The 25,252-nt window shown below is 47.3% G+C and overlaps 1 protein-coding gene and 2 long non-coding RNA genes across 15 annotated transcripts in view; 2 read left to right on the forward strand and 1 right to left on the reverse strand.

Moving 5' to 3' along the window:
* Dixdc1 (DIX domain containing 1) overlaps window positions 1-25,252 on the reverse strand; it is a 76,851-nt gene that overhangs the window by 32,916 nt on the left and 18,683 nt on the right. For 5 of the 12 annotated variants that reach the window (XM_017313439.2, XM_017313440.2, NM_001311069.1 and 2 more), the window contains 4 exons: window positions 15,098-15,305; window positions 10,458-10,583; window positions 7,455-7,686; window positions 6,253-6,360 (listed from right to left, as the gene is read on the reverse strand). In XM_017313439.2, coding sequence (XP_017168928.1) covers window positions 6,253-6,360; window positions 7,455-7,686; window positions 10,458-10,583; window positions 15,098-15,305 — 674 coding nt within the window. Of the gene's footprint in view, window positions 1-1,922; window positions 2,141-2,890; window positions 3,794-6,248; window positions 6,361-7,454; window positions 7,687-10,457; window positions 10,584-15,097; window positions 15,306-25,252 lie in introns of those variants that run through there. The other 7 variants (XM_030244427.1, NM_001374656.1, XM_006510451.4 and 4 more) reach the window with 6 other exon arrangements.
* On the forward strand, window positions 1,563-21,346 carry Gm39337. The gene is made up of 3 exons (XR_003948161.1): window positions 1,563-1,608; window positions 20,363-20,498; window positions 21,115-21,346. It is a non-coding gene; the product is annotated as a predicted gene, 39337 (long non-coding RNA).
* Window positions 2,204-11,003, forward strand: Gm51674. Of its 2 annotated transcripts, none has more exons than XR_003948160.1 (2): window positions 2,204-2,275; window positions 9,219-11,003. It is a non-coding gene; the product is annotated as a predicted gene, 51674 (long non-coding RNA). The 2 variants fall into 2 exon arrangements; XR_003948159.1 differs by lacking the exon at window positions 2,204-2,275 and adding an exon at window positions 3,404-3,484.

Raw genomic sequence — 25,252 nt, forward strand, 5'->3', positions numbered from 1 at the left:
ATTTACACCATGCCTAACAGGATACATAGCTCACAATTAGAACAAATGAAATAAATGTTGAATGAATAAATGAAAAAAAAAACACTAGTCCTTGGGAGTATTTTTGTTTTTCATGTTATTTAAAGATTTTATTTTTAATTATATATATGTGAGTATGTCTGTGTGTCGGGGTGGGGTGTGTGCACATGAATACAGGTGGCAGGTGTGGGATGTGTATATATGTGCAATGTGTGGGGTGTGTGCAGTGTTAGGGGGGTGTGCATGTGAATACAGGTGCCTGTAGAAACCAGAAAGGTGTTGAGTTCCCTGGACCTGGAGTTTCAGAAGTTGTGAGCCGTTCTAGATGGGTATTAGGAACTGACACTGGGGCCTCTAGAAAAGCAAGAAGCACTCTTTACCACTGAGCCATGTCTCTTACACCCTAAGGAGCCTTTTCTATGATAAGGCTGCCTTTAAGCATACTTGATTAAAATGAGAGCTACCAGAATAGGCAATAAATCATCTTTTAAGAATTTTGTGTATCCGCCATTATCATTTCATAGGCCCACATTCAGAGGGTTCCATCAGCTTTTGGAGCTGGATCAAAATCATATTTCCAATAATCTGAGTCTCTTACAAGCAACCAGAGACCATCTCTAAGCTAACCCCAGGAGGAGTCACTAGTCACTACAGGAGACGGACTTGGGGCAGAGACTGCTGGGGTGGATGCAATGCCGGGATGGGGGGAGGGCAGGGATTCATCCACAGGTGAACCAGAACAGAAGAGTGCAGGCTGGAGAGACAGCTTACTGCACAAGAGCACCTACTGCTCTTGCAGAGGACCCAGGTTCAAGTCCCAGCACCAACACAGTGGCTCAAAACCATCTGTGACTCCAGTTCCAGGGGATGTGACATCCTCTTCTGACCTCCACAGGCACCAGGCACACATGTGGTGCACAGGCGTAGAACGTGGGCAAAACAATCATACGCATAAAAACAACCCCTTTCTTTAAAATAGGAGGGGTCACAGGGTGAATGAAGAAAACTCTGCTCGTGGCAGCTGAATGGAAGGAAGCTCACGTGATTAGCTTTGACTGAAGAATTATCATCATCTTTGCCTCAGTTTCATAGTTTCAAATCATCTTGAGACACCACCTTTCAATACTTCCTCTTCTGATGTACCTTTGGGAGGAACTGTTGAGCTTTTTCCGGGAAGCAGTTTTAACTCTTCCCATGGACAAGACAAGATGGGAACATGAGGCTGATTATCTAAGGGATCCAGGGGTCAGGGGAGCCCTTTCTCCTCACACTACACTATGAGAACATCAGCTCTCACACAATCTCAGGGGCTGTGGAGTCTATGGCTCTGCCCCCCCTCTTAGGAATTCTTTCCGAATCCATCACCCAGACAACAGTCAAGTGTCTAAGACTCACTGACCCCCTTAATGTGCCCCTGACGTCTCGCACACAGGCTAATCCTCACAACCACAAGCAGGAGTTAACATTTCCTCTTCCCAGAAACCGGAGAAAAACTAAAGACAAGTGCAGTGGAAGGAGCCAGACTTCAGCATTTGTGGACCAGTGTCTCGCCGGTCTCCACTGCTGACCAGCTTTAGTGGAGATGTCCCGGTTGGTACTCTGCTCTCTTCTTTCTTAAAACATTTAAGAAAAAATTTAAAGCTTCACATCATTGCAGATCAAAGTAAGCGGCTTTATCTAAATATCTGTAGGTGCATAGATCAAACCGGTGAGACCAGCAAGGGTGGTCAGCAAGTAGTGTTCAGAAATGTTGACTGTTTTCTGTAAATCTCTTATCTATTTCCACTATTTAGGCAATCTGACCTCTAGGCTAACATGAATTCACAGCCAAAAAGCTGTAAAGGGGCTGTGTCCTTGATAAAGAGAGATTTATGAGTGCCTAGGCCCCAGCATTTACCACTTACAAAACTGGGAATCCAGGCGCACAAAGCCTTTGTCAGCTGCTCCTCTTCCTCAGCTGACAAGGTGCTAGGCTAACAAGCCCCACTGCCTGCACCTGGCTGGACCGCAGGAGGGATATGCGAGACAAACCGGAGGGAGGGCGTAGTGGGGATCTAGGATGCTGAGAAACGGTTTTCCTAAAAGCACAGACGCATGCTCAGTTCCACCTCTCCTCTCCAAGAGCGTTGCCTCCCATATAAGGGCAGAAGGAGGCGGGCGTCTGGATACCCAACCCCACCGGGGGAGTGGCGGAGCAGCCAAAGGAAAACAACATTTCTTTTTCTTGAAATGAGACTGCCAGGGTAAGGCCACGGAGGTAAGACTAGGAAACTAGATGGCCAAGATCAAGGACCTCGGAGGGAGGAAAACCCTGAGGTGTGTGTCAGAGCAGAAGCACCATCCTAGAAAAGGAAGGAGCTTTTAATCTTCTGCCTCAGGTCTGGGGAAGGAATCTTCATGCTAATTAATTGTAAGACCTGGACTCCTCCCTAACTCGTTTAAAAGTCCTACTTGACAAACAAGTAATTTCTATTTACCATCATAATCCTCCCTGAGAACTATAATATATACTATATATACATTTCTTGATCTACTATCTCACCAATATTAATTTGTTAAACCAGCAAACCCCAACAAAGATATTGCTAAATTAGACTTACATAAATTTTTTAAATGGGTAATAGACGAAATCAAAGGGTCCAGTCGCCCCTCTAAGTGCTTCCATTAGCAGACACACAGACTGAATCTGTGTGTGGAGTCGGCTCAAATTCCTAAAATCACTCTATTTTGTAGCGCTAATCCCACACCAGCAGCCTGTTCTCACAAAATAGCGCCCCCAATCATCTCTTGTCGGGGACCAACCACGACCCTCTGTCCTGGCCCAGCTTCCCCTCATTTCCCCACCTCAAGAGCCAAAGTGGCTTCAGCTCACCATTTGACTTGTGTCCCTCCCATGGTCCCCTCCTGGCTCTGGCTTCAGCAAGCCTGCTTCCCTGGGTGAGGTGGGAGGCTGAGCGTCACATCACTCCTAAATTCTGGCATGTCCCCCCCGCACTGGGGCTCGAAGAACGGTTCCAGAGATCAGCCAGCCAGCGGAACGGTTCGCCCAGGTCTCCGAAGAAAGTAGGAAAGGCAGGGGTAGGCGTCCTGGTCCAAGGGACCGGGATGCTCCCTTAGGGTGAAGCGTACTGTCCCGGTAGCTCAGACACCGCAGCAGCGGAGCCCCAGCGGAAGCCGCCTCCCATCGCCGGCGGCCGGTCGCTGGCAGCGGCATCTCGGTCCTTGCTGTCGCGCGGCTCCGAGCATCCCCCCGGACAGCCGCATCTTTAACCTATCTCCCTCGGGGCAAGAGGCTCCGGTAGCTCCCGCTGAGCGTCGAGTGGAGTCCGGTGTGCGGTGCTCCCGCTCGGCGCCGCCTCCCGATCCCTCCCTGCACCCCCCCCCTCCTCCCCCTCCCAGGCTGTCACACGCGGCCAGGCAGCGCTGGGCTTCGACCCAAGCGCTGCCGACAGCTCTGGGCAGAGAGGTAAGGGTGCTGGCTGAGGCTGAGGCCAGGGGCGCGGTCCGGACCTGGCGGGGCTGAGGGCGATGGGAGCTCGGGAAGCGGCGGGGGATGGGCGGCGCGGTGCAAAACCTCGTGGATCTGACAGTCCTGGTGCGGAGAAGCTCAGCAGCGTAGACGTTGCTGTTCCTCTCTGACACCCCCCCCCCCTCCTTAAACGCGCGGTTTCAAGACTGACCTAACCTGGAGAACTCAGCCCCGCTCTCCAAGGATTGGGAGATGCTGGCAGGATGGAGACTAGAGCTCCCCCAACCTCCAACAAACCTACAGAACCCCGGCCTGTCTGCGGCTCCCACCTTCCTTCCCCTCTAGCGGTTCCTGTGCTGCCCCCCCCCGCCCCCGCCAACACACTATCAACAACACCCCCCCCCCCACACACACACACACACTAAAGGATTGTTCTGCTTGAATACAGTGAGAGGCTGGCCTGTTTACTGGAGCAACAGGAGGATTGAGCTTTGCCATCCCTGAGAAGCAGCAGGGGAGGGTGTCCTGAGACACTACAGGATGTCTATACCATATATTCACAGCTACACTCCACCCAAACCTGCAACATCGCCAGGATTCCTGTTTTTTAGGGGTCACGGGGCCAGTATGTGGTGATGGAAGTGGGCAAATGGCAGAACCTGCTAGAAGCTCTTCTTTTCTTGAGGAATCAGTAAAGAAATAGGCAGAGTGCTGGCTCTATACCACAGAACACGGCAAAATCAGGAAAGAGGAAAACAGGGAAAGGTACTCTGTTTTAACACATCTATGAACTGTTGCCATTGACCCAACACAGCCTATGTCTGGTGGGTCCCTCACACTGATCTCTCAGCTCCAGCTACAATCTGAGTCCTGCCTAGAGCAAGGAAGCAGTCACCCCTAGGAGACTCAGACTCTAATTCATAGGCACACTCAGGCTCAGGACAGCCAAAGGCCAGCAGACATGCAGGAAGCAATAGACCTTTATACAACAAAACTGCCTTTGATTCTGTACTGACATAGACAGTCACAGCCACAAGCAAAAGAGCAACGGTTAAAGAGTCTCATTAAAAGCACACCTACTGCTTCATGGTAGAGTTTCTTTGAGGGCTGGTCAAAATGCCCTCTACCTGGATAGAGACGGGCTTTACACAAAATTATGGAGGCACTACACTGAACATTGATGTGCTTAAAGGTGAATTGTATGTTGTAAATCCATTTCAGAAATAAAAACTACACCCATTATATGTAAACATTTTAAAGTTGAGCTGGGCTAGCAGTATGTTGAGATGATGGAAAGAGTTCCGCAGGACCTCAATATATCAGCAAACCATCTGTCAAACAGGACAGGACTGTATGAGCGGAAAAAAAGCAGAAGGAAATAAAAAAGATGGAAAAGACACGTAAGGCACAAGGAGACTTAAATAGATCAGAGCGTGCTGGATTGGAGTAGGAGGGAAAAGATCATCAGAGGATGCGTTAAATACAACCCAGCAACAAAACCAAGTCAGCAAGTGGGCCAGGGATGTGTTTATAGGGGCACAGTCTCCAGGAGCCAGGACAATCATCCTTTTCTGCCACTATACTTGGCACCAGTCAGGCTTTTATTAGTGCAGAGTGTCCTATTCTGGCCCCTGCACTTGGCTCTAAGGGAAGCAGACACCCTGTCGACGAGAGTCACAAACACCCATAGCCCACTTAAATGCATACTAAAGTGCCCCAATTCCCAGTCCTATAAACGAATGTGGACATGCTAACGCGTCAGTCAGTCCTGCACAGTTTCCTTTCTTGCCGGGAGCTTTTTCCAGCCTTCTGTGGCTGTAACTAAAGACTCAGCCTCAGCCTGCAGGACAGTGCCAGGGAAATGACGCTCATAAACACTAGCAGCTGATACACAAACATGGGGCTGGGCTGGACTCTGAAGGGCCCAGTCACGCCCCCCATGTGGTCACAGCTAAGTACTGTCGCTGGGATAGCACCATTTCCGTGGGCGGGGAATTCACTGGCATTGTTTCCCATGCTTCTGTTGGCACAGAACCCACAGGTATTCTGAGAGCTAGTCCTCAAATGCCAAGCACACACTGAGGTTAGGTTCAGTACTAAGGGTTGAACACAGGACCTCTGGCAAGCACTACCACTAAGCAATACCCACACCCAGCGGTGGGGAGCTGAAGAAGCCATGGGTAGACAGTAAGGAGTGGATGAACTCCTGAGTGACCTGGGCACTGTCATGTCAGGAACCAACGCCTCAGACCCATGGGAAGTTGGCAAAGCCTTCCCCGAGATTGGTCAACTGTGGAAGCCTTCCTCTGGCGTAAGTGCAAATATTGACAATAGGCAAGTATGAATATTTACTAATGATTGACCAGTGTGTACAAAAACTAGCAAGTCTTGGTTGGATGGTTACAGCCTGAGACTGTTCACTTAGAGACCAACAAAGAGCAGCTCACTCTCCCCCTCTGTGCTATAACTAGTAAACACACCGGGGTTCCAGGCTGCATGCAGTAGGTAGTACCACTCATAAGAGTGCACAGACCCCAGCTGACCCCACCTTTCTGGTGTATGTGTGGGTCATTTCCTTAGTGTTTGCCCTTTCTTCACTCCCTCACTTCCCCAGTCAGGTTTCCAGGCCCAAGCCTAGAGGTACATGGTACTCAACCGCACAGGTGCCTTCTTGCTTTTGGTCTTGGTACTTAAGACTCAGACTCCCCAGAGAATGCACCTTTCTGCCAAGACTGTAAAGGTAAAGAACGGAAGGCCATGATTACCTGGAGCAGCTAGACTCAGATGGGGACTTCTGTTGACCTTCATATTGCTGCACAAGAGCCCGCACACTCCAGTATGGGTTCTCAATCTCTCCATCCACGCTGGCGTTCCTACAGGCGTGGGGACGGGGTGGGGTGGGGACCAGAAAAGAGGACTGTGTTAGCCCTTCAGGTCAGGTCAGCTCTGCAGAAAGTACAGATGTCCTGCCATTCAGTGTGCAGTGCCGGCAAGAAGATGAAAGAGGGAGCCAGGCAGCCTGGCACACACCTGTCATACCAGCATCAGGAGGCAGAGGCAGGAGGATGAGGAGTTTGAAGCCAGCCTGGGCTACATAGCGAGATCTTGTCTACAATCTCACATTCACACATACACACACACACACACACACACACACACACACACACACACACACAGAGAGAGAGAGAGAGAGAGAGAGAGAGAAATATATACATTTAGAAGGTGAACAATTTAAAACAAAACAAAACAACAACAACAACAAAAAAAAAAAACCCTGCCTTCTTTTAAGTCATTTAAAACCTAGTAGTGAAGGCAACGCCTGTGACACCTCACCTTGGGGTCATGTTCTCCTTTAGCAACTACACAACCCTCAAAGCACTTCCTACCAAGAAGTTTCAAGGCAGTGTGGCCTTGTGGATACAACCTAGGACACAACCTCCCCCAGATGGACTACATATCTCCCAGTGAAGAAAACACACTGTGCCAACCACTTATATTTAAATTTTCAGCCTGAGAGCGAATTTCCACACATGGTTCCTTACATTCTGCGAGCTGCAAACTAAACAGCTCAGAGGAAGAGGCTTAGCACGGCTTGCTGCTGTGAGCCTGTAATCCTAGCTATTCTTGAAGTTTAGACAGCAGGAGCCTGACTGTACTACAGAGTGAGTTTGAGGCCAGACTGGATAGCTTAACGGGACCCGGTCTCAAAATAAGACATAAGTAGGCTGAGGGTATGACACAGGAGTAGAGCTCTTGCTCAGCAGGCAGAAGGGCTCTAGGTTCACTAGCCAGTGTCATCAAAAAAGGCCAAGCTTTTCTCACTAAGATTTTTCCTCCCAAACCTCCACTCCGCTATCTTTTCTGCAGTGTGGGGCTCTTTGGTTGATGTTTCCATCTACTTGTACTGTAATTATCTAAGCAAAGCAATACCAGCGAGAGGAACCAGTCCCCTTCCCCACATTTTTACCTCTGTCTGTATCGGAAGACATCCCGTCCTGACCGTGACACGTCATGGCACACATCAGCCAGAGCAGCAGCGGCTCCTTGGGCCACAGCGGTGGCACAGTGTGGTTGATGACTCTGCACGGGGGCTTTGGAGTCTCGCCCCTGGCTCACTGTCCTGCTAGAGCCAGGTTTAAAATGAGCTGCCAAGGCAAGGACCAGCCTCATGATGGACTTCAGGTTTCCTTCCACAATATCTAAAGGATAAGATAGATCAAAAGGTGCTGAGAGGGGCACAGGGGCTGTGGATGGATGCATTTAATATATATCGCCGGTATTATAGTAAACCAGGCAGGCTGTCTCTATTATCATAAAGCCACGTTCAATGAGGGACACAGAAGGTTTAAAAGAAAGTCCAGTAAAGTACCATAATAAAATGGTTAGCTAAGAGAGGTGCATGGGGACTTCAGGAGTTCCTGGGGAGTTACCTTAGAGGTATCAAGGACGTATTACTAGAGGAAGTGAGTTCTCCATTGAGGCTGAACGAGGGTGATGCTTTATTAGCTAGTAGGAGAGGAATAAGAAGAATCCGGGAAAAGGTACATGCAAGGCTCCAGAGGTCAGTATAATAGGGTGATACCATCTGTTAGGAGAGCTATGGGCACCATGTGGCTACTGAGCACTTAAATGCTACTACTCTGAACTGAAATGTGCTCTAAGCAAGTACTGTAATTAGATATTATGTAAATATCTTACACACACACACACACACACACACAGAGGAATGCAAAAGATCTCAGACAGTATAAAGATAATATGTGGGGCTGGAGAGATGGAGATAAGACTACTGGGTACTCTTTCTAGAGGACCCAGGTTTGACTCCCAGCACCCACATGGCAGCTCACAAGCATCTGAAACTCCAGTCATAGGGGAGCTGATGCATCTTCTGACCTCTGAGAGCACCAGGCGCGCACACAATGCACAGACATACATGCAAGGCGGAATTTCTATACACATAAAAATAAGTAAAATAAAAGGTAAAGTATCTTAGTATCGACTTCACGGTAAAGTGATCATGTTATGGGCATAGATAAAATATGTTATTAAAATTATTTTCAGCCCTTGTTATTTATAATGTGGTTTTGGAAACCTTTTAAATACTTATATGACATATATCTATGTGTTATATATCTATGGTCCAGCACTGTGGTGGAGAAAGCGAGAGAGTTCGTTTTGGTGCGAGCCCCAGAGCTCAGCAGGAGAAGAGAACGCTGAGAAAGGGGAGGAATGAAAGGGTGGGTCCTATGGGACCAGGGGAGCTATAGGAAAGGTGCTAGATTTTCTCCAAGTGACTTCCGGATGCACAGTGGTAGGTAGCACATGATATGTACTCTTGGCTCATTCCAGCTGTGGCAAGGAAAGCTAAGGGGGAGGGAAACCGAGGCAGCAGGACTAATTAGGGAACACTGAGCCTCTTCAGGTAAAAGATAGTGAGGCCCTGAGTAGAGTCTTCCCTTAAAATAGCCCACTTTACTGGGCCAGATCCCCAAGCCCACTCCACATGGGGACCGGATCAAAGCTATCACTGCACTCTGCTTTCTGCCCTAGAAAAAAAGAGGAAAGAACACACACACACACACACACACACACACACACACACACACACACACACACTCTGAGAAGTTCTGGTTAAAGTTAATACATGGAAATGAATACAATTCCATTGTTTGGATCTATAGCCTTTCAAATGGACAAGGTACGCAAAGGATTATTTGCTGTCTTCTTTCAGATGCTCCAAATGGTCACTATTTGTTCACCTGAGTAACTTCAAACACCCAGAACACCAATTATTCAACATGAAAGAAGGGCTTCTTTCCGCCCTCATGCTAACAAACTAACCTACAGACAACGGACCCAGAAGCTGGCGCTCAAGAGAACCAGAAAAAGCATCAAAAGAAGGAGGCCTCTGCTGTCTAAGGACGCCTTCGTGAGTGCTTCCTTACAGCGTGGGCAAAGGTCATGCCACTGCAGGAGACTACAGAAATAAAGGCTGCAGGGCCCCTTCTGTCTGCATGGAATGGTCTCACAGAAAGAAAGAAAAAAAAGAAGCTATAAAATAATTTCTTTTTAAGCTAAATGTGGTACATATCTCTAATCCCAGAATATAAAATAACAGAGGCAGAAGAAACACCTAACTTGAGGAAAGCCTAAGACACAGCAAATTCCAGGCCAGCCAGGGCTACACAGTAAGACCCTGTCTTGAAAAAAAAGAGTGATATATATGATAAAATATGTATGCACACACACACACACACATACACACACACACACACAGAGGGGGGGGGGGGGGCTGGGAGGAATTAGAGCTGTGTCTCAGTTGATCCAGTGCTGCCTAGCATTCACAAAGCTCTGGGTCCAGTCCCCAGCACTAGCTGGGTGACAGTGTAGTTTTGTAATCTGAGCACCGAGGAGATGGAAGCCAGAAGGTCAGAAGTTCAAGGTCATTCTTGGCTACATTGCAGTTTCAAGACCAGTCTGGGCTACATAAGACCCTATCTCAGAAAAGAAAGAAAAAGAAAAAAAAAGAAAAATAGAAGAAATAAGATAGTTCCTTCTAGGAAATTGAATGGGAAAATGTAAGTTATGATGGTTTGTAATAGTACTTGATCATAAAACCCAAAGAACTCAAAAAGAAACGCAATCTGTCTTCATCCTTGACAATTTAAATGAGACATTCCAAAATTAATATCTCAATTTTGTCATGTATTCTTATACCATTAATTTCCCCACACACATTCAAGCAGACCTATATTCAATTCAAATTAGTGGAGAGCTTCTCCCTCTAGCCATGTCTCTGCAGCCCTGGGATTTCAGTACTCCATCACTGTCTTCATGGAAAAATGATACAACACTATGGGCCCACTCCTCTTCCAGTCTGCTCAGAACTGTTGGCCCGGGGCCATGCGGCCAAGGGGGGCTCTCCACTCGATGCTGAATGTTTCTTCCCCAGGATGAGGCACTAACTGACCTTTCGCTGACGTCTGATGCATCCGAATCTTTTTGGAAGCCACAAACTGAAGGACCCTCTCCACATTACTCTTCATCTCTTGTTGGTTACTGGGACTCAGCTGCACTCCAGTCAGCTTTTCTCCTGCTGTGAGGAGAAGAAAAACAACAACAACAACACATACATCAGAAGGAAGAACATTATCACCGTTACAGAGAGCCAGGCACAAGGCTGAGGGTGCAAACACTCAAGTTCTCTATTAATAAATGAGTGAGGTAAGACCTGGTGTGTGCTCCAGGGGAAGTGGTTGGAGAAGAGAAAAATGAAAGACTTTCAGAACACTTCAGTCTTTCAACTGGAAGCCCATAGTGAGGTTATCAGTGTACATTGATTAATACACTAAATATTCACAAGTACCCACTGTGTGCCAAACACTGCTCTGGGCACTATAGAAAGCAGGGAATAAGGTAAACAGAGTCTCTTCCCTTCCTTTTTTATATATGCAATGTAGCAAGTCAATGTTTAATATAATTTGGGGGAAAAATAAAGACTGAGAAAAAATAGCAATCATGACATTTCTGATCATATGGCTTTGCAAAGTCTGAGTAAGCCATGTTTCTATTTAAGAAGGGCACACGCCAGGCTGAAGAGCCATACAGGCGAACCCCAAAATGGGATGAGCTCAGACTGTCTGAGAGGCAAAAAGACAATATGGCTGGCTAGACATGAAGGACACACCCATGACTTTGGCAGGTTAATCAAAGTCAGCCATGGCTACACAGCAAGTTCTAGGCCAGCCTGGGCTACATGCGACTCTGTCTCATATGAAAAGGAAAAGACTGAATGTGACTAGAGTAGAGTTATCAGAGCCAAGACCCAGGAAAGGCCACAGACATAAGCAAGGTCACTCAGGGCTTTGTGGGCCACAGGGACAACCCTGAGTTTTCTTCTGAGGGTAATGGAAAGCCATCTCGGACTTCCAGACAGGGTAGTGACACTATCTAGTTTGGGTTTTCTAAAGCTGACTGTGTATAGATATGGGGGTCATAAAGGGAATGAAGCAGAGACACTATTGGGAACAATAGTCAACACAGTCAATGGCTGGCCAGGTATCAGATGCTGAGCATATTTTGAATACAAAGTGGACGGCATATGTTAAGAACTGGCTGTGATACAGGATGGGGGACGATCCCCGGGAAAGCCTTCTAAATGCTCTGCTTGACAAGTGAGAGGCCAGCAACACGAGGCACTCCTGGACAAAGATAGAATGTGCAGGTGGACAGGGAGGGTAAGGAAATAAGAAGCATGGGATAGGTGAGGAAATAAAACATGCTGATTGAAGCTGGGCAGTGGTGGCACATGCCTGCAGCACTTGGGTGGCAGTGGCAGGTGGATTTCTGAGTTCGAGGCCTACCTGGTCTACAAAGTGAGTTCCAGGACAGCCAGGACTACACAGAAAATCCCTGTCTCGAAAAACCAAAAAAAAAAAAAAAAAAAAAAAAAAAAAAAAAAAAAAGTGCTGATTGGCTGTAGCTAAGACATTTGAACGACACTGGTGAACAGGAGGCCATGGTCATGTCTAAAACTCAGGGAAGAGCGAAAGGCTAGACACAAAACTGGGGAGAGAACGTGAGGTTTTCTCGTATTTTATGTGTATGCGTGTGTACATGAGGTGTGTCCGGTGTGCACACACAGGTGTGCATGGCTGTGCATATGGACGAAGCTGCTCACTTGCTCTTCACTATAGTCTTCATTCCCTTGAGACAGATTTGGGGGTCTTGTTTACTTGGACTAGGGTGGCAGTCAGCGAGCACAGCGATCCTCTGCCTCCACCCCCACGTGCTGGAGTTATAGGTACTCTTGTGACCATGCATGGCTGTATAAACATGAGTCCATGGTGATGTCTAAACCTCATGCTTACACATGAACCATAACTGAACGGTCTCCTCAGCCCTGTTGCAGTTATTTCAGGCTGGTTAAAAACCTGGAACTTGGGAAAATAAAAACACATACTGACACTGCTTCCATGTTCATGGAATACCTCTGGAAATAACGGAAATAACCCTGGCTGCCAGGATGGAGGATGGGTAACTGTGGTGGCTAACATTGATTATCTATCAATGTGACAGGATATAGAAAATCACGTAGGAGACAAGTCTCTCCGCTGAGGAACTATTTACATTAGGTTGGCCTCTCTGGCCACGTCTGGGAGAGGATTTCTTAATTAAGTTAACTGAGGTGGGAAGAAACCCATAAGCAGGCAGCACCATTCCTGGGCTTGGGCCCTGGGGAAGAGAATGAGCTGAGCCCAGCATTCACTGTTCTCCCCTCTGGATGTGGCCGCAACCTGACCCAGCTGCCTCAAAGGCCCTCACCACTCCTCCCCCTCACGCAGGACTTCTCTTCACTCTGTGAGCCAGAGTAAACCCTTCTGTCTTTTAGCTGCTTCTGTCATGGAAACGATGCAAGTTTACATCAACACAGCATCTATTAAAGAAGTGCAGGTAGAAGAGCTTTTGATCTTAATCCTTTTGTGCCTACATTTCCTGCCAGTCCTCAGGTAAATCCTCTCTAAGTAAAGGAAAGAGGGCAGATGCTTAAGATGGACTTTGGGATTCTTTTTTTTTTTTACTTTATTTTCAGTTATGTGCGTGTGAGTGTGTGAGTGTGAGTGTGTGTGTGAGTGTGAGTGTGTGAGTGTGTGTGTGTGAGTGTGTGTGTGAGTGTGTGTGTGAGTGTGTGTGAGTGTGTGTGTGTGTGAGAGTGTGTGTGTGTGTGTGAGTGTGAGTGTGTGTGAGTGTGTGTGAGTGTGTGTGTGTGAGAGTGTGTGTGTGAGAGTGTGAGTGTGTGTGTGTGTGTGTGTGTGTGTGAGTGTGTGAGTGTGTGTGTGAGTGTGTGTGTGTGAGTGTGTGTGTGTGTGTGTGTGTGTGTGTGTATACAAGTGCAGGTGACTGCACTTCTTTCCAGCTAGGACTCTGGAATTAAAACAGACCTAGGTTTGCACCTCTTCCTGGATACTTAGTTATGTGAACTTGTGAAGTTGCTGAGCCTTGTAAATCATCAGTAAAATAGTATATATATTATCATTCATAATCTACAACTTTGAACTCACAAACACCCCAAAATATGAATATTCTTATTATTTTATGTACATGGGTATATGTCTGTCCATGCATGCTCAGTGCCCAGGGAGGCCAGAAGAGGGCATCCAAGTCCCAGGAACCAGAGGACCATGGGACTCAAACCCTGGACCTCTGGAAGAAGAGCGAGAGATCTTCACTGCTGAGCCATCTCCAGCCTAAAAATCTGATGTATTTTAAGTATTATACTGTGGCAAAAAAAAAAAAAAAATTCCCGATTTGGGGGGCATTTGGATTTCCCACAGTACTTAGCTGGGTAAATGCTCAACTCATTTTTTTATTTCTAACAATGCATAATCTGAAGCATTGGGTCCAAGAATTCTGAGTGAGGGACACTCAGCCCGAACTCAGACTCACATCACAAATAAATCACAATCGCACACTTGGCTATTTTTCTTTGACACATACTTAAGTCTTTATTTATTTTTATAGATTTTTCCTTTTGTTTCCTGAAAACAGGAATGATAATATCTATTTTCTAAGGGTATGATGGCCAAATCAATTCACACAAGATAGAAAGCATTCCATCCTAGCAGCCGTGGTTACTACTGCCTCGTGAATACAAGAAAGTATTCACAGATAGGCTGCCTGTGGAAAGCAGCTCCCTCCACACCACAGACCTCTGGGGACACTAAGCAACATCAACTGACCAATAATAAATGTTGGAGAACTTATTCTGTGCATCCGACTAGGGTTCGTGGAACCAAAAAAGCAAAATACAGTGTAACAACCTCTTTAAAAGCTCAGTCTAAATCATGGCTAATTGCTAGTCAGGGGAGAGAAATCATAGCAAGCTATGGACAAACATCATGGGCATAATGCTATAAGAAGAACAGCCCCAAAAGTGAAGAGCAAACCCCTTCAACACTTGGGTCTGAATGTCATGGAGGCCAGTCCTTTTGCTGGTGACATTTTCTCTTTTGGCCTGAATGCTACTCCCTGTTGTTTCTTCTCCCGCCACCCCCATGTGTGTGTGTGTGTGTGTGTGTGTGTGTGTGTGTGTGTGTGTGTGTGTGAGTGTTTTGCCTGCATGTATATTGTGCAGAAAAAAGTGTGGGTTCCCCTGGGACTGGTTGTCGGCTGCTACGTGGGTGCTAGGAATTGAACCCAGGTCCTCTGCTAGAGCAGCCTGTGTTCTCAATGGCTGAGCCAACTTTCTAGCCATCCCACTTCTGTCTTTTAATTCAGACAGCAGTTCTTCTGGATGTTGTCCTTCCCTATTCAGACACTAATTCTTCTGGTCTGCCATTCCTGAGCCCTAGGACTAAGGAGGGCATCTCTTCTATGTATCCTCCTCTGCCTCCCTCCATCAGAATACTAAGGACAGTAATAAAACAGACCTCACTCTCCAGTCTTTTCAATTAGACTAGGAACCTCTGAGGGCACTGGCAGAGTTAACATCTTCCCATACAATACAGCACCTGGCACACAGCATTTATTGACCAACACGTAGATTAACCAGGGCAAGTACTTTTAGGTATTTCCCGACGCTGTTGCCATGCATTCTAAAGAAGGAACAACCTGCTTTGAAGGGCGAATGGAGAAGAAAGAAGTCAGTTCTCTCGTCTACACTAGCATCAGAGTCCAAGGCCAACTGACCAACAATCTCGATGAGATAGGCCAGGATCACCCCATCTCGGAGATCCTGTCGCAGGTCCTGCACAGGCTTCACGGATGGCCTCTTCTTCAGCTGGGCATTCACCCAGGCCACGTAGGCCTGTAGCTGTTGCTGGAAAATAAAAGGTGGAGATAAGGGAAAGAATGGCATATCAGTCTTATCCCCTAGCCTGTCCCTGTAAGGCAGCTCAAGACAGTGAGGGACAGGGTGACATCTCTATCGGGGAGCAGAGAAAGGTCTGAAGATATATCAGGCCCAGAGCATGTTCCAAAATCCCTAGCTTTAGGTTGACACGCAGGGATAAGCTGACCTCTGACTTGTTCAACACTGCAGACACAGACAGAGACCAGTGTTCCCAGGTTGTCACTCCCACCTCCTGTGCTCTGCATATCGAGGCTGAGTCCAGGTCCCTGGCCAGGATTCAGGCTCAGTCACTGCTGCTGGCATCCCACCCCAGTTCCTCATGGACTTTATGCAATGGCCCCTGACACTCCTACTAACTGATCTTGTGGAACCAGACATGACAGGTCCCAAGCACAGCTCTGTCTCCCACAGTCGCTTTCCAAAGGACGATGAAGGGTTGGTCATCCCATACTCAGTGCAAGATCCACCCTCCTGAGCTTATAATCCTAGGATTGCTACAGAGTTAGTGCTAATCTGTGTTTTATATTGACAAAGAGGATCTGATTACGTAAGACTGGTGCAAAAGAAGAAAAGGGGAACCATAAAGTGAACAGGAGCTCTGAGGACAGAGGGGAGTTTTCCTTTATTTCAATACAAGGCTGGGACGCTGTACTACCAGGAACCCATGAGACTTCCAGGTTGGAACATCTTAGAAACATTTCCCAAGCCTTCACATCCCTGCACATTCCATTTTTTTCATTTAACAGATCTTGAACTCTGGACATTTATGCATTGAAATCTCAAGCACACAGGAACAATATCACAGTACGGGTGGCAGATGTTTTATTTCTGTAAGAGCCCAAGATCTTAAATCTAAAAATTAAGTTCAAGGGCTAATTATATTAAATTATAATTTGGTTAAAATACAGTTGATGTCTAAGTCTCAAGCACTTCCTTGGTGAAAAGGAAATTATTACTGGCTGCTTTCCGGGGCTCAAATTAAATCTTCTTTAGTTTCTCTGCTGGTTTTTGGACATCGTCTTTGGGAGACAGCAATAAGGCGAAGCTCCATCAGCTACTGACACTACAGGACCTGCAGTGGCCAGCAGGAACTGGGAGGAGGAATCTAACATTTCCTGAGAACCTGCCACGAACCAAACACCATTTCTGGTGGTGTGTTCTGTTTTTGTGGTCCAAGGGATTGAACCTAAGGCCTGGTATGTGCTGGCCAAGTGATCTATTCTTGAGCAATAGCTACAGTCCTGTTTCTGGTATTCTAATTTGATTACTAATTCCCGTGTTCTGACACAAAATTGATGCTTATCAAAGGGTTGATTGTTTTTACATTCTCTCTCTCTCTCTCTCTCTCTCTCTCTCTCTCTCTCTCTGTGTGTGTGTGTGTGTGTGTGTGTGTGTGTGTGTGCGTGCGCATTATGAGATGCAAGTGTGAAGGTCAGAAGATGACTGGTAAGAGTCGGTGTTCTACTTCCACCTTGTGGGGCTTGGGGATTGAACTTAGGATGTTAGACTTGCCAGTAAGCACCCTTGCCCACTGAGACATCTTGCCAATCCTGATCATTATTATTGTTATCAGCATCATCTAATTGGATTCCCCCCCCAAGTGTGTGTGTGTGTGTGTGTGTGTAAACAAACAAACAAACAAAAAAACCAAAATCATCATAAAGCTGCTATTATTTCTATTTTATGGGTAACATTGGTAGAAGTGACAGAACTTCCCCCAATGTGCCCAGAATTAGGACATAGCACATCCAGTTTCAAATCCAGTAGACACTGCCCATTCACTCACAAAGGCCCCTTGCCATCCACTCATTGCAGAACATGAATCAGACATCCATGCCCAGAAAGCAGCCGATACATAATGTTCCTAGGGACTGCCTGGGGCAGCCAGGCCGAGGGCACCTCTGCAGTGAATGCTCTGGTTTAAGGGAAAGAAGGTAAGGGCAGACAGGGCATTAAGAGTAACGCCTAGGTGGTAAAACTCCTAATGGGCCTAGAAATGTTAGAGCTCCTCTGTCTTTGCCTTCCAAGTACTGGAATTATGAGGCTATGCCACCACACTGGCTAAACTTCTCTGTATATAATACCAACCACTCTTAACTCGCCCTCTAAGCATTCCTGCTTAAGATTCTTCCCCGGTCTCCCATTATCCTGGGGATAAGTCCCATTTCTCAGCTGCCCTCAGTAGGCCTGTCTGGTTTGCTTTCCGAGGTACTCGGGCTGTGCAACAGGAGTAGACCTTGGGGCATCTGGGATCACCCCCTCAGCCTGTCCAGACCACACACAGTTCCCAGAATGCACCACACTTTCTCACCACTGTACCTCCCTCTGCCTGCCGATGCTTTTCCAAGTCTCAACTCAAGCACTACTTTTTAAAGAAAACCTTCCCTGACCTCTCACATACCTCAGACTCAATGAGGACTCTTGTGTGTGTCATTCAACTGGTTCACCAATAATTTGAAAGCAAGCCATGGCACAACAAAGATCTCAGACCTCTACACAGTTTGCAAGTATACGAACCTGAGCTTGGATCCTGAGCGCCCACATAAAAAAGTGGGCACAGTGGGTGGTGCACACCTACAACCCCAGCACTGGGCATGAAGACAGGCAAGTCACAGGAGCTCACTGGCCAGACAGTCTACCAAAACTACAGGTCTAGTGAGAGAGCTTGTTTGAAAAAAATAACAGAGAGTGACTGGAGAAGGCATCCCACCATCATCCCCTACACTCTCTCTCTCTGTCTCTCTGTCTCTCTCTGTCTCTCTCTCTGTCTCTCTCTCTCAAGCACACAAACCTGCATATTCAACCTTCATGAACACACACACACACACCTGCATGCACACACACCTGTATACACATACCTATAAATACATACAATACCTACACACACACCCCTGCACACTCCTGCACACATATACCTGAACACACACACATATACCTCTACACACACACCTACACATAATACAACACCTGCACAAGCATATCTATACATACATACAACACCTTCACACACACAACTGCACACACACATTTTCACACTCATGAACCTGTCCAGACCACACACATACCTGCCTACACACACACACACACACACACACACACACACACACACCTATACATACAAACAACACCTGCACACACATCTGTACATACCCACAACACCTGCATACACATCTATATATACACACAATCCCTGCACACCAGCATACACACATGCTCACACACCTGCACACACACACACACACACACACACACACACATCTGCACACATACCCACTTGCTAAAAGAGGCATGCCCTGTAAGGGTTTGCACAGGTTGCTGAGACTGCGTTAGTCCAGCATGAATGCCAAGAGTTAAGGAGCAAAGCAGGCAAGGCGTGAACTCAATGGTCCTAAGGTGTGAAATATGATCTCTGCAGGAAGTCACAACAGTTCACAGTAATTTGCCTCGTAGAGCACCTAGTGCTCACAAATATTTGCTTCCTGAGAGAAACATTTGCCCGTTTCATCAGACCCATACCTAAGTCACTGCAGAAGCCCATGGCACAGGGAGGGACAGGTGAGTTTTCAGTAGAGCAAGATGATTTCTCCTTAAGTAACCATAGCCTTGTCTTGGCTGCAAAGAAGCGAATTATCTTGGATGCAAAACTGATCAGGGGTTCCAAACCACTTCTCGTGAACCCCAGCTGGGGTCTTCCAACAAGCGGGGATCCGCAGCAGGAACGGTATAGAGTTGCCACTTTTCAGGAAGTCTATTCTGGATCAAAAGCTATGCTAGTTCCCTTAGACACATCTTTCTCTCGTGTTACTCTGCTTGATTTAAATGTTCTATCTACAATGAAGACTAAAAACTGAGACTCAGAATAAGGTGAGATGACCCATTCAAGGCCACCCAGGTAGTGAAACATGAATAGGAGATTCGAATGTAATACCCAGGGCAAAGTCGGAGTCCTCCCCACTCCTAAATTAATGCCTTTCTGAGCGGTAAGTGACTCTGGTGAACCTCGAAGGATGCTCTTTAGTCTAAAGCACCCCTCCCACAGGTGATGCCTGGGTCCCTGGTGCTCTATTCCTCGGCACTAAGTGCCTCGGTGTGGTTCAGACCAGCCATAACAGCATCCCGTGGGATTCCACTGGAAAAGCAGTGTCTTGGTATTCCCAGCTCTACCAGATCTTGCATTTTAATGGGATCCCCGATGTCTATATGCGCATTTGAGTGTAACAAACAGCAAGTTTGTGATAAACACTGCTCTCTCCAGATGCATGGCAAGACAAGGAAGGGCTGTAGCTCAGTGCCCGAGTGTCTCTGCAGTTTACGGGATTCTTATGTTTCTGGCCTAAAGATCTCTAAGATCCTGACACTTCACACCTGCCACAAAGCATGGTGTATAAAGGACACGTGACTCACTCACTCATTTCTCTGTTTTTTATCTCCTCTCTTCTGTCTTTCCTTCTTCCCTTATTCCCACCAGACCACACCATTGGTTCACACTGATGGGTCATTCAAAATCCCTAAGGATAATTTTTAAAATTTTAATAACTTTTCATTGTGAAATAATTTCTGGCTTATGAAAAGGTAAATGTGGGCTGGGGATATGGTTTCATAGGTAGTCAGTTTGCCTACCATGCAGAGGTTCAATCCTCAATACTACATCAAGTGGGCGTGGTGATGATTTGCCTGTAATCCCCCTTTGGGCAGGAAGATCAGCTGTTTAAGGCCATTAGCTACACAGCAAGGTTGAGGCTAGCCTGATCATACATCCTGTCTTAAAAACCAAAAAAAGTTAACTATACCAACTGCCCATCTGTACTCCTGCCCAGGTTACCACTAGAGAACCACAGCACAATGATCAAAATACGAAACTACCATTGACAGGATCTGCAGACTTCCTTTGAATCCCTTTTTTAAAAAAAAGAACCAATGTGGGTCCTGGGGATCAAACAGAAGCCATCAGGCTCAGCGGCAAGCACTGTGCCACCTCATAGACCTTTAATTATTATTTCTGGTTTTCTCATGACGAAATTCAGGTTGTAGGTTTTTGGTAAGAAAAATCATACGAAAGGAAAGGAAGGACCCAGACAGCAGCGCCTGAGGACTGGCTGGCCGGCAGCACTGTCAGGGATGGGGGTGACATGGAGAACGAGCAGCTAGCAAAGCAAGCAGGTAAGTCCCGGGCACAGTCTGAACTGTTTATAGGACGCCAGGGTGGGGATGTCCTCCAGCCAGCTGACAAAATACGTATTCAGAGCACAGAACATGGGAGGCTGCATTGAAGACACACATTAAGAAGTACCCACGCACGTCTACACGTGAAATTATAACTGTGCCAATGACTACCTTCCGCTGAGCACTTGCAACATGCCAGGTGCTGCGGTAAATACTTGACCACAGGCGTTCATGTATTCACCACCTCACACACACTGATCCCGCAAGGAATCATCATTCCTATTGGATGGATGTGAGAGCCGAGGTCCTGAGTAACAACAACAGTACAGCTACAGCCATGGCGCTGGCCAGCCGCAGAATAGAGGCTTGAATTCAGTGCTTATCCCAAATCCTGTGTTCCAAAGCATCTCAGAGCGAGCGAGGCAAACTGTGAGGAGTTACCTGGTGTGGAAAGGTTGGGAAGTGAGGGCACCTGAGAGTCAGAGAGAGAGGGATGTGCATTGTCACCTTCAGCCATCAGAGCCCCTTTGCGTTGTTTTTTTTTCCCCCTCAACTTGATATCTGGGAGGAGACCATCAATGGAGAAAAAACATCTTCATCAAATTGCCTGTAGGCGAATCTGCACAGCGTTTTCTTGACTCATGGCTGATGTGGAAGGGCCCAGGCCACTGTGGTGATGCAGCCCAGGCAGGACCGTGGTCCTGGATGGGAGAAGAAAGCAGGCTGGTGAGCCATGGGCGGCATGCTATCAGGCAGTGCTCGTCCATGGCTGCTGCTTCAGCTCCTGGCTTCCCTGGATGATTTAGACTGAAGTATAAGCTAAATAAACCCTCTTCTCCCCAGCACTGCTTTTAGCCGTGGTGTTTTATTACAGTGAGAGAGAGCAAACTAAGACAGGATCCACTCATTAGGATCACTGTTATATGGGGCAACATGCTCAAGGTAACCAAACCAGGTAAATCCAGTCCATCTCTCTCCAGACAATATACTATTTCTACCATCTCAAAGAAACCTGGGGCTTGTCACTGGTAGGCCAGTGAGATGAACGCAGTTCAGCAGGTAAAGGCACTTGCTGAACTGATTTCAATCCCCCGAGCTCCTGTGAAGGTGGAAAGGAAGAATCAGTGCCACAAAGTTGCCTTGTGACTACCACATGTGTCATGGCATGCACACCCATGCACACCCATGCACACCCATCAGCATCGTCATCATTGTCGTCATGACATCTCAGCTTACTACACAAGCATACAGAACCGTAAACCACCTAACAGCTGGGTGAGTGTGATAGCCAGTGCAGGAGGTGGCAACGGGGATTCCCAAGAGGAAACTGACTAGACACTTTAGCCAAAAAGGGCTGGTCCAAGGGGCTGCCTCAATATACAAGGCAGTGTGTGATCAAGGAAGACCCTTAACATCCTCTTCCCAGCACCAAGTGCCAGGCAGGGACAGAGAGCACAATGCTACAAGTAAGTTACATGGCGAGGTGAAGGAACGTGCTCTAGAACGGCTCATCAAGCCTGGACCGTCCACGGAGGGAACCAAGCACAGGCTCGTGGAGAGGCGGAGGTAGGCAGGGATCACCAGCATCGCTAAGGCAAAAGGGGCTGGAGATGAAGTCACTGGTCATGGGGTCCCAGCCAGGGAGAGACGGTGAAAGCAGCAGGTAGAGTGAAAGGATGGAGAACATGAGGAGAGGAGGGGCTGATGGGATGCAAGTGTTACGTTTAATAAAATGAGAGGTGGACACTGGGTTTGAGCACAGGGTCAGGGTTCAAGACGCCAGGTGTAGAGTCAGTGCGAGAGTACACACCTGTAACCACCGCACTCAGAAGGCTGAGGCAGGAGGACTGCTGTGTGTTTAAGATTAGCCTGGGCTACACAGTGAACTTGAGGCCAGCCTGGGTGACAGAGCTGAGTCCCTTCCTCTCTCTCTCTAAAAAGGGAAAAAGGCTTTTTTGTTGCTGTTGTTTTGTTTCTCATGTGCAGGTAACATGATGGAGTAAGTTCCAGATGTGGTCCTGATGAAGTGGTGTGGAGATTTTAGTCGGAGCAGAGGGCAGTGCAGGAACTGGGAGTCTAGATCATCATTAGGATGGAGCCGGAAGTCCTCCCAAGGGAAGAGGAGGAGACAATAAGATATTGGGGCTGTTTTGTATTATGCCCAGATTCATATTTAAAAATGGCTAATCAAGCCTTAGGATGTCTACCACAAATCATGCTGGTTTAAGCCAGCCAAGTGGAATCTAACCAGCATGTTCGAGCTTCACAGCTGCATGGGACAATACCTACCCCAGGCGAAGGGTCAGATAGCTCTGCTCCAGGTCTCAGCTCCACCCTTTCCATATAACTTGGTGGAGGTCAGCCTCTAAACTGGGGGTCTAGTCTCCCTGAGGCCTTGAGGTATCTGCACTTCCCACTTAAAGGGCAAGAAAGACTTTGTTTCTTTGCTACCAAGTGCCTGCTGCGGGCTCTTAAAAACCCCTACTTAAAGGAAAGTCGCCAGAGTGAGCGAGGGTTGGGGTAGGGCAAGTGGGGCCAGAGTGAGAGCTAGAGAGTTGGCTCAGTGGTTAAGAGCACTGACTGCTCTTCTGGAGGTCCTGAGTTCAAGTCCCAGCAACCACACAGTGGCTCACAACCATCTGTAATGAGAGCGATCGGATGCCCTCTTCTGATGTGTCTGAAAATAGCTACAGTATACTTATATATAATAAAAATAAGTAAATCTTTAAAAAAGAAAAGGCAACGTCACACTTTTGGGGACCAGCACAGCACCCACTTCCCCACCAAGATGCTTGTCTTCAAAGGGGCTGTGCTGTGAGCCCAGTACTGCTTGGCTCAGCTGCTTGGCTTTAATAACGGGTCAGACACCTCCCCCCACACCAGAAAGAACACGATATGCTTTTTGCACGAGGCTGTCATGTGCAAGTCCTGCAGCTGCTTTGTTATCTTTCCCCCTCCCTTCTTTTGTACTACAGTATTTAATAAATTGTAATTTATAGCTGAGTAGTAGTGGCACACACCTTTAATCCTAGCACCTGGGAGGCAGAGGCAGGCAGATCTCTTGTGAGTTCAAGGCCAGCCTGGTCAACATAATAAGTTCCAGGATAGGCAGGGTTATAAAGAGAAACCCTGTCTCCAAAAAAATATGTAGCTTTTATAAAGCTAGATGTTTGTTTTGCATTGCCGAGTGTTAAGCCCTGGGTCTCAACATACCCAACCAACACTCTACCCCTGAGCTACACCCTCAGCTCCCCAAAGCCAAGAGTTTTAAAATCCACTTGTATTATCTTTACATACTGTCCTTGGATGGGTGTGTGTAGGGAAGTTATGGTGTGTGAAATGCCAGAGCTTGTATGTGGACGTCAGAGGACACCTTGGAGGAATCTGTTCTCTCCTACCATGTGGCTGTAGGCCATCTGCAGGCGGGATTTTCCGTTTAGTTACGCATAGCTTTTTATGAGTGTAAGTGTTTTGCTTGCATGTGTATCTGTGTCCCACGTAAGTGTCTGGTGCCTGCAGAAGCCTGAATAAGGTGTTGGGTCCCCTGGAATTAGAGTTACAGATGGTTGTGAGCCATCTTATGGGTGCTGGGAATCAAACCTGAGGCCTCTGGAAGAGCACCCAGTGCCCTCAACCATGAGCCATCGCTTCAGTCCCAGGTTGTTTGTTTGTTTGTTTTTTAAAGCAATGTTTTCTCTGGTTAGAACCTGGGTGTGGGGTTCAGAGCCTAGACCATTCATTCTCTTTTTCTTCCCCACTAAACCTCCCATCTAATTTACCTACCTCCCCCTTGCACTCGGTTTCTTTAAGAACTAAAAGGATTCATTTTAAGTGCGTGTGTGTGTGTGTGTGTGTGTGTGTGTGTGTGTGTAGACAAAAAGAGACACATACACAGAGACATAGAGACAGAGGAAGTGCCCACAAAGTCCAAAAGAGGGTGGGTGTCAGATCTCCCAGAACTACGTCCCTAGTAGTTCCCTGGCCTGGTAGGCTAGGCTACCTGGCAAATTCCAGGCTGGTAAGGAAAGCTATTTTAAAAAGGTGGAAGGCACCTGAGGAATGTCACCTGAATTGTCCAGTAACCTGCACACACACACACACACACACACACACACACACACGTTCACTTGCACACACGTTCACTTGCACACACAACCTAAGTGTTGTGATCAGCAGGCTGTCCATTTACTAATGAAAAGCTGAGGTAGAAGGAACAAAGCCACCATGGAGAAGGGGCCGTGCCTAGGGGCCTGGCCCGACACCCAGTGTTTGAGCTTTAGTTTTTCTCAAGTCTGAAATACAGCGGTGGCCCTGCCCTCTCTCTGATTTAATTTTTCAGATTTTCCTAGGAGTGTGAGTCAGTGAACTCCACTTCCTAGCTCTTCTTGTTCACGTTGGGTTTATGGCACCTGCAGCCAGAGCTTGAGGAAGAAGAGAAAGGCAAACCAGGCAGCTGGTACGTCTTGAGTCCACGACAGGACAGAACCTGACTTTCTCTTGAGTTTCAGTTTTTAACTTGTTAGGAGAAGCTCTAAAGATGTCAGTGTTCAGGGCTGGAGATAGAGACTGCAGCCTAAGGACACTTGCTGCTCTCACAGAGGACCCTGGCTTGGTTTCCAGCTCCTATGTGTCGGCTCCCAACCAGCTGTAACTCCAGTTCCAAGGGGTCTGATGCCCACTTCTAGTCTCCCCAGCACTAGGCACTTATGGGGTACACATATGTAACATATATTATATATGTTATGGTATAT

The sequence above is a fragment of the Mus musculus genome, chromosome 9 (assembly GCF_000001635.26).
Source record: "Mus musculus strain C57BL/6J chromosome 9, GRCm38.p6 C57BL/6J".
In the NCBI taxonomy this organism is placed as follows: Eukaryota; Metazoa; Chordata; class Mammalia; order Rodentia; family Muridae; genus Mus; species Mus musculus.